This window comes from Hemicordylus capensis, chromosome 1 (genome assembly GCF_027244095.1).
Source record: "Hemicordylus capensis ecotype Gifberg chromosome 1, rHemCap1.1.pri, whole genome shotgun sequence".
NCBI classification, from domain to species: domain Eukaryota; kingdom Metazoa; phylum Chordata; class Lepidosauria; order Squamata; family Cordylidae; genus Hemicordylus; species Hemicordylus capensis.
Genome location: NC_069657.1, coordinates 55,025,106 through 55,034,637, shown reverse-complemented (window position 1 = coordinate 55,034,637; position 9,532 = coordinate 55,025,106). Strand labels below are relative to the sequence as shown.

Here is a 9,532-nt window from a genome sequence, read left to right as displayed (position 1 = left end):
CTACCTTTTCTCACAAAAAATGGTTATACCTGGTGTTATAGGCCTGGTTATTGGCAACCCGCAAATTTAGAGCTGATGCTGAGTAGAATCTCCTCCCAAGGGAGTCCAACTTTCTGCCCTCATCACCCGGTGCAGAATGACTGTGAACTTTAGACTTCTGCACAGATGCCTCCACCACAATGGAATTAGGGGTAGGATGATTCTTCAAGAAGGTCATATCCTCCTGCATCTGCACCCTATAGAAGTTCTCCAAATGCCTACTGGGTTGCGAAAGAGTTGCTGGCCTTTCCCAGTGTCCACGCATGACTCCCAATAAGGCAGTTTTAAGTGGCAGAGAGGCTGGTACCTTAGCCTCAACATCAACGAGACCGAATAAAGAGTCCAATTCTGTTGCGTATTAAGCCTCACACCAAGGGCCAAGGCCATGTGGGACACATAGGCCCAGTATTGCTTCAGACCTACCGCTGGAGATACGGGCTTAGAGTCTGATTGATTGTCCAAAGGGGATGACCCCACGGAGAATACGTCCGAGTCTGGAGAGCCAGGTTCACTTGCACTTTCTGTCTCAGGAGGCACCACCGAATCTGGGGCCAAGACCAGAGAGACAGCGGGAAGCATTCTCTGGTTTCCCAATGGTTCCGGTACCCACCCATCTGCCGCCACAGACAGTACTGAGAAAGGTTGCGGCATCAAAGACCCAACTGGAACTTCTGAAGGCGATCCGTGCCCCCTAGTGCTATCCCAAAGGTCTCATCGAGAAGAGCGAGGCCTCCCTTCTGAATGCGAAGGGGCCTTATGGCAATCACAAATAGTTCTGGCTTCTCCATAAACAGAACCCTCTCGGTACCGAGATCCATACTGGGGCTTCCCATAGTTGGAACAGTCCAAACGATAGAGGGATACTGTCTATAAACAACAGTGTCCCGGCAACAATCTCCGTAGAAGGAGGGTTCGTACTCTACATACGTGGAACCTCAAGCAGAGACACGGTATCGATCAGCATACTAAAGCCCAGCCTAGCATACTATCTAGACCCATTTCAAACTGGCTTTAGAATGGGCTATGGAGTTGAGACAGCCTTGGTCGGCCTGATGGATGACCTTTACCGGGGAATCGACAGAGGGAGTGTGACTCTGCTGGTTTTTCTGGATCTCTCGGCGGCATTCGATACCATCGACCATGGTATCCTTCTGGATCGCCTGGGGGAGTTGGGGATAGGGGGCACTGCTTTGCAGTGGTTCCGTTCCTATCTCTCGGGTAGATTCCAGATGGTGGAGCTTGGTGACAGTTGCTCCTCAAAACGGGAGCTGTTATATGGAGTCCCTCAGGGCTCCATTCTGTCACCAATGCTTTTTAACATCTACATAAAACCGCTGGGTGAGGTCATCAGGAGGTTTGGTGCTGGGTGTTATCAGTATGCTGATGACACTCAAATCTACTTCTCCTTTTCATCCCCAGGAAATGGCACTCATTCTCTAAATGCCTGCCTACAGGCAGTAATGGGCTGGATGAGGGAGAACAAATTGAAGCTGAATCCAAGCAAGACGGAGGTGCTCATTGGGGGGGCTCAGAATCTGAGGGGTGAGTTAGATCTTCTTTGTGCTGGATGGGGTTACTCTCCCCCAGAAGGAGCAGGTGCGTAGCTTGGGAGTACTCCTGGACCCAGGCCTCACCCTGGTATCTCAGGTGGAGGCCATGGCCAGGAGTGCTTTCTATCAGCTCCGGCTGATTCGACAGCTGCGCCCATTCCTCGAAGAGGATGACCTCAAAACAGTGGTGCATCAGCTGGTAACCTCCCGGCTTGACTATTGCAATGCGCTCTACGTGGGGCTGCCTTTGTACGTAGTCCGGAAACTTGTTAGTTCAGAATGCGACTGTCAAGGTCTGGCCCAAGGCCAGCGAAGTACACGGCTCGGCTGCTTGCTGTGGGTGAATGACAATTGTTGAAACTCAGCAATGAGTGGGAGTCAGAGGCTCCAATTTATGGAGCCAGTCGAAAGCTCCCAGGTGTCAGGATTTACGGCTTGTCAGCCTTCGATAACAGGCGCTTGCTCCTCCGCACCGCCTCCAATTGTGACCTGCGTTTGAAACACCTGCGTTGCCGTGGCGTTGGTGGAGCTCCAATGCCTAAATCATCCCCCGATTGGTCGCTGACATTTTCTGCTGGTTCAGGCTGTTGAGTCTGTTCTGAACCGTCAGCTAATTCCACTGCAGTCGGGCTCTGCCCTTCAGACATTCCAGACTCGGCTGGAATGCCGACAGCTTCCCTTTCTTCCTCGCTGTCAGAGCTAGGGGACATGACAGCGGCAGCCAGATTATTCTCTGGGGCAACCCAGAGAGACCATATGATGCCTGTTTTAAAACAGTTACACTGGCTGCCAATATGTTTCCAGGCAAAATACAAAGTGCTGGTTATTATCTTTAAAGCCCTGAATGGCTTGGGTCCAAGATATCTTAGAGAGCGCCTTCTTTTACATGATCCCCACCGCACGTTAAGGTCATCTGGGGAGGTCCGTCTCCAGTTGTCACCGGTTCGTTTGGTGACAACTCAGAGGCGGGCGTTCTCTGTAGCTGCTCCTGGACTGTGGAATGCACTCCCGGCGGAAATTCGTAATCTTGATTCTTTACTTTCCTTCAGGAGAGCCCTTAAAACCTATCTGTTTGGCCTGGCCTTTCAGGGTTTTTAATCAGTTTTAATACCTGGTTTTCAGGGTTTTAATTGTTTTGATAGTTTGTTTTTTAAGTTGTTTTAAATTGGTATTTATATTTGTATCTCTGTTTTAATTGTTTTTAATGTTTTCTGTTTTAATTGTAAACCGCCCTGAGCCATTTTGGAAGGGTGGTATATAAATCAAATAAATAAATAAATAAATTCCCAGTCTCTCCCGTATCTGTACTTAGAAGAGCGCTCTCCTATCCCCAGGTGGGGGCTACTCCACGTGGTGAATGGGAGGCGAACAATGTCAAGGCAGCCACAACGCATTCACAGTGGGTTTGTCCAGTGAATAGGGTTCATAGTCCAACGTAGCATAGTCCTGTTCATCTGCCGCTACCCAGAGTTTCTGACCCGCAAAGGCATGGTCAGGCATCTTACTGGGAGACATCGAGGCCACCGGAGAACTAGTAGGAAGGCGAGTCTCAGTAGAACCCTGTACTGGAGGAGCCAGTGCCCCAAAGACGCCAATTTCGGCTTCTTAACCAGTGGAGCATCCAGAGAAGAGAATAGCGGGGGCTTCTTCTTTTGGGGGATAGGCGGAAGGTGTTGCCTTGCCAGCAGATGCAGAACCAGCATCAGCTTCTTCTTTTGCGGTACCGAAGGGAGGTCTGGTACTGGAGGTAAAGTTCACTTGGGCAAGTCCTCTAGTGGCAAAGAAGGGCCGAAACCACAGATAAGTCAGAGGCAGGTGTCGACGACACAGGTACCAAGGCCAGGAGTTCTGGCGCCGGAGGAGTGGAGTCCGAGCGCTCTGATTGCATCGAAGAAGCCATTTTAAACTATTGCTTCAACGACAAAGCCTCTGAAGAACTGAGGGCCAAGTCCCACAGGGCAGCACACAAGTGAAATGCCCTATTCTTTTGATCCTGCTTTGTAAACCTCTGGTAATGAATACAGGTCTCAACAATGTAGGATTCCCCCAGGCAGTGAAGACACTCAGTATGAGTATCGAGGGAAGGGACCTTAGATCCACAGCTAACACATTTCTTGGTGCCTGGCATAGAAAACTTTCAGACGGCTTTGGCGGCAGTGCCAAAGATGATGTTGGAGGTATCCTCAGTGTCGAAGCCAAAGGGCGGGATGTGCCTGGCATCGACGGGCTTAACACCTCATCATAAATTGCCGCTCTGAGGCGAAGCACCCAATTTTTTCGAGTTTGCTTGGAAAATGACTGGCATATCTTGCACGAGGTAATGTTGTGTTCCTCTCCCAAACAAATCAGGCACAAGTTGTGAAGATCTTTTGAGGGGAGCTTGGCTTTACAGCCCTCACACCTCTTAAACAACTTATTCTCACCAGACATTATCACAGAAATTAGTTAAGTCCGTTCTGGGGCCAGTTGCAATCCGTCAGCTGATCCGAGATAAGGAGAGTAGGTTGTCAGCCAGAAATGGGTCAGAACGATGTAATCAGTCCGTCCTCTTTTTTAGAAACACTAAAGAAGAACTCACAAGGGACTTTTTCCAACAAGCAGGCGGCAGACTGAGGTCCAAATGCTAAGGTGGTCGGAAAAGAACTGAGGGATGTCATGTCTTAAATAGCAAGCTCTGGGGCGGGGCTTGGACACCTCGGCAAGCTAAGGCATGGCTACCGTGGGTTTCCTGCGCAGGCGCAGAACCCATTCTTATGGCTGTTGACGGATCTTGATCCAGATCAAGTGAAGTCAAGAACAGTCCTACTCGTTGCTGAGCCAAAGATTCCACTACGTCTAAAGCGCGAATGACAAAGACTAAGGGGATGTGGAGTGGCACAGCCTTGTATAGCGGCTGGGGGTGGGGTTCCCGCCTAAATCAGGAGAATTAAGTTTGTTAGGTTCCGACAAGGTCTCTGCGCAGGCACATAGCGCATTGGCTTAAAAGACAGAGACCACGTCGAAGAAACTGTTTTGACCGTGCCTATAATGACTACAGTAATAAAGAGATGAGAATTGATAAATACTGCAGTGTGACTCTTTCATAGAAATCTCTCTTTAACCTGACAAGTTATGATCAGTCCAGCCATTCTGTGAGCCAAAATGAGTATATAAATCACTCTCAATGAGTAAGAGATCTACTGAGGTAATTGTGGGGATTTTTATTATTAAATAGAGAATTGGAAAATGGTCACTGATGATTACTGAAGTGTTACTTTTATAGGTAGCTACTATTATACCCTCTCTATTTCCCCAAGTAGTATGGGGCAGCACTTCAGAGTTTTACTGCCTCTGGATGGAAAGAGTACTGGAGATTTATTGTGTCTTTTATTATTTACAAATAGATAAGCAGAGCAGTGTAAGCAAACTCCTAGGAGCAGGCAGCAAAGGGTTGCCAGAAAGAGCCTTTGTACCCCAAGGGGCTTACCTACAACTGTACTCAAGAATGGGATATCTATCAAAACAGGGAAGCCAAATCATATGTTGAAAAACATTTCAGTTTATTTTTACACTCAAATTTTACAAATAAACTTATACAGTTCTGTAAGTTACATTTTTCCTGGAAGAACTGCCCTGTTGAGAAGGGGCAATTAATTGATCAGAGGAACAAACAAAACACACAGAAAACAGGAAGAGAAGCAACTTCTTATCCTCAAAGTAAAAATTTTATAAATACAAAAACAAATTCACAAATTATTTGAATGCTAAATAAATATCTACTTAATAAAGTCAGACTGAATCTCTCCAACCAGAACTGGCACAGTAATTTAAAGGATATAAAAATTGTTCTTATTCACGTGTAGTGTCAAAACGTTGTGCTCAAGTGACTTCAAACATTTCATTTGGCCACGGTGTTGCAGTTGATTTTATCCTAGTTTAGCCCTCACAATGCAATGCCACAGTTCCTACAAAATCTAAAGAATATGACAATATCATCTGGTGCTGAAGAAAAATATTTCTGGAAGGTATTTGGACACAAAAATGGTCTTCAAAAGTACAAAAGCTACTGTAAACCAGTACTGTATTCAATAGACATCTCTCAAAGTTACTAGATGCTGAACAAAACTGTAGCAAAGGTAATCTTTCCTACATTCTCCTGAGTGCTTAATAAATTGAGAACATAGTGCAGGCCACACTTCCAAGATGTGGCAGATGTTATTGCTTTCTATGGCTGCATGATTTAAGTATTCATTTTCCATGAAAATAGAGAGAACTACTCTCAAGTCCTTTAGAAGAAAAAAGTTAGATTCGGGATTTCTTGGCTGCTGGTGCAGTGTGGTCCATGTTACCAAATACAATAGGAAGTCCAAGCTTTTGAGCCTGAACATGGAAAAATGCTTGAAGTCTTGTTCCAGCCTTTGCTTCACTTGTATTGCGTGGATTGTACTCAAAGCAGTTTGAAAACATCAGCTCAATGTCTGCAATGAATTCCGCTAGAAGGAAAAATGTAAATAAAATGTTAAGTGCATGATGTTAAAAATATATAGCTACAGTCCAAAACGAATGCTTAGATCTCTAGATCCAACTGCAAGTAGTGCGCTGTTTATGAAATGAAGCTTTCCCACCCTCTCCTCCCCTTCACAGATAGGGATGTGCATGGCTCCGAACCTGTTCGGACGGGCATGGGGGTGGTACTTACCCCCCCCCCCCCCGCCACTCTTCCCCCTCTGGCACTGTGATTTTAGATTAAGATTCTGGGGCGGCAGCGTTCCTCCCTGCCGCCCCTGCCCCCGTCGTTAGCCTGCAAGTGCCAAAGTAAGGATCACGCATGCGCCCGTTCTGCCACGCGTGTGCTCCGCTGACGTCACAATCTTCATCTAAAATCACAGCGCCGGAGGGGGAAGAGCGGCGGCGGGGGGGTAAGTACCACCCCCCCGCCCTTAAAGCTACAACCCCCCTCCATGCCAGACCGGCTCGGATCCGGACCGGTTCGGAGGCCTCCAGCATGGCCTCCAAACCGATCCGGGCACATCCCTATTCACAGAAGGCCTATCTTGAGGTTCAGGGGGTCCCCAGGTGTGGCATGGGGGGCTAACAGTGAATTGGGGAGTAAGGAAAAATCCCATCCTTCCCTTTCACAAGCTTTCTATTCACACAAACACTAGCTGAGATTCAGCCCATTGGTTCCTAAATCTTTTGCTAAAGAAGCTACCAGTGAATTTCTGTCTGTGTTTGGAACCCAGTTGTGTGTTCACCTAAAAGGAAACTATGTTCAGTTGCATGTTGTGCAGCATTCTGAGCACCCATTGCTGATAGCCTAGCTCCAATGTTCTTGCAATGCACTGGAGATTTCTCCTCTATTGTGTGGGAGTAAGGTCTACTACTCTATAGACAGTAAGATGCCATGTGAATTAAACTATCCATAAAAGAATGAGTATATGATTATTTTAGTAAATCTTACTTACATGCTAGCTTGTATTCACATTTGTTCACTTTTTCACGGATTATGTTTAAGGCGATAGGTTTTTTAATGATATCATAGTAGTCTGGTACCTGAATTTTGGTTTTTAAAAGTACAAAATATAGTTAATCATTCCACACAACTATTGTAAAAAGGAGCACAAAAGACCATTTTATACAAATCAAGAGAAATTATCTTAATTAATTGGAGGTTTTCAAACTGGCTCAGCAGCCAACTGCTAAGGATGTTGTAGCCGTCCCTCCAAGGTCCCCTCCCCCAACCTAAAAATTCTATCCAATTTACTGAACCAATCCAATTAATTTTGAAATAAAATTTCTACTTCATTAAATAAAAATATTACAATTTGTGTGTCATTCCTCCATTATCCCTATGAAAAAGATCAGCACCTTTGTATTAGCATTAGTTACAGGTGTTCTACAACTTCTGTTTCCTAGCATCTTTTCTGAGCAGACATACTTTACACCACTGCTGTGTACAAGGCATATCCTATTATAGTAATGGGTCAAATCAACAAGCTAATGACTCCATTGTAGAGAATGAATGTCAGCTGCATTCAGCTATTCTACCCATTTGTGACTATTCTTGGGTTCAGTAAGTCCACTTTTTGCCACACTGCACCCAGCTGGTTACCTGGATTTTGGACACTAGCTTCATGAAAGGCCAGCTGTCATCATGACGCACTAGTTCCACAACAAGCTGCTCAAAAGCAGACAGTTCATGGACTCCACCCTGACGACCTGAACTCCTCCTATTCAGTGGCATTTGAGGGGACTCTGGAAAGAAAAAGAAAAAACAGGATTACAGAACTACTTAATACATGATCCTGATGTTAAACAGGATACAGGAACATACTAAAGACAGTTAATAGCTGAAGTGGCAAAGAAACTATTTTATTCCATGATCTCACTCTCTCCCCGGTACTGCAGTCAAGGATCAGAAAGGTGAGAAGAGGCTTGCTTTCTCATTCAGTGTCCCCGAGAGGAAGGCATCACCTCATAAGCCATTCATTCAGACACAATTGATTATAGAACTAGACACTTTGTGCAACGACAATGGTGGGGGCGGGGGGAAGGTGGAGGAAGAGAGAAGAAAGGCTTTCTACAAATGATTTTTTTCATTTTCAGGACAAAGAACTACTTCCTGATCAGAAAACAGAATGCGGTATTGATAGTATTAATATTATGCTATTGTGGCATAAGCAACTAATTCCTACCAAACAGTTCACCAAAGCAGATAGCAAATACAGCTCTTTCATCCAGAGAAAATGTACTTATCAGTGTACCACAGCTTCTTTAGGCATTACCACTATTTATGGCTATTCAAATCATGTATAGATCCTAGTTTCAAAGTAAGCTTCTATCCTGGTTATCCACTAAGAGTCAGGGAGAGTAGAGCTGCAAAGTAATCTCAAACTGCAATCCAACTGCACCCATCTACTCTGGTTTTCCACAAAGACTAAGTCAGTCATCTAGTATACTGGCATGGGCCATTCAGCTTTTGTTCTCCAGCTAGCTCCCTTCTCTAGAGACCCCTTAATCACTGGAGATGGGCATGAAGAAAAATGAGAAGAAAGGTTCTCCTGACTCATCACATTACAGGCTTGTCATCCAATGGGTTTTTACTATGCTGGATATTCCCAATTGTAAATATCTGAAAAGTCAGTAACACATTATATTAACAAATACTAACACTCCTTAATATTCATCATGCCATGCATTAGAGCCAACCCACTTTAACTTAAATGCAACAGCAGACACTATCTGACCTTTTCTCCAACACCTCTGGCATCCCAAAATAAGCTGAATTCATTTCTATAGTTACTTATTTTAACTGAAGGATTCAATTTACCTGCAGATTGTCGTTTCCTACCCCTCTTTTTAAGCTCAGTATCTTGTGAATTTTTTCCTATAGAAATTGAAGTGCTTTTTGATTCATTTGAGTCTGTTGCATTAACAATTCTGAAGCCAAGAAAACTGGAAGAGCTGCTCTCTGGACTATTATCTGCTGTCTTCCTTCCTCTACGCCGTCTTCGGGGACTGGTCAACTCTATAAAGGCATCCGCGTGCAACAAGCCTCGATTCTGACGAGTAGTGCGGCTGTTCAGTCTTGATTTTGTTACTGATGGAGGTGCAGACTTTGTCTTTCTTATACTTTTCCCAGTAGCTTTACATGAAGATCCAGTTTGCTTTGGGGTATTCTGCTGACTACGTGAACAGTATCTTCCAGTGGCCTGCCGCTGGTTGTACTGACCTGAGATGGTAGTGGTAAGTTTTGCTCCTCTGGTTCTTAAGGAAAGTTTTACCTGAGGTTTCCCCGATTTGGATGAGCTGAAAGGAGTTATGCAAGGATCAATGGATGTGATACAACTAACACCTTCACCCCGACCCCTTTCTTCTTCAAAGCTACCAATTCAGCACTCAATTTAATACAATATGAACATATCTGAATAAATTCAGCTAGCCCTCCTAAACATCAGCTACCA

At 45.1% G+C, this 9,532-nt stretch overlaps 1 protein-coding gene across 5 annotated transcripts in view; it reads right to left on the bottom strand.

Moving 5' to 3' along the window:
* Positions 1-5,737: 5,737 nt before the first annotated feature.
* Positions 5,738-9,532, bottom strand: part of BAZ1A (bromodomain adjacent to zinc finger domain 1A) — a 74,757-nt gene continuing 70,962 nt past the window's right edge. For all 5 annotated transcript variants that reach the window (XM_053287159.1, XM_053287160.1, XM_053287156.1 and 2 more), the window contains 4 exons: positions 8,899-9,377; positions 7,681-7,823; positions 7,034-7,121; positions 5,738-6,061 (listed from right to left, as the gene is read on the bottom strand). In XM_053287159.1, the coding sequence (XP_053143134.1) occupies positions 5,871-6,061; positions 7,034-7,121; positions 7,681-7,823; positions 8,899-9,377 (901 nt within the window). In that variant the 3' untranslated portion in view covers positions 5,738-5,870. The remainder of the gene's footprint in view (positions 6,062-7,033; positions 7,122-7,680; positions 7,824-8,898; positions 9,378-9,532) is intronic.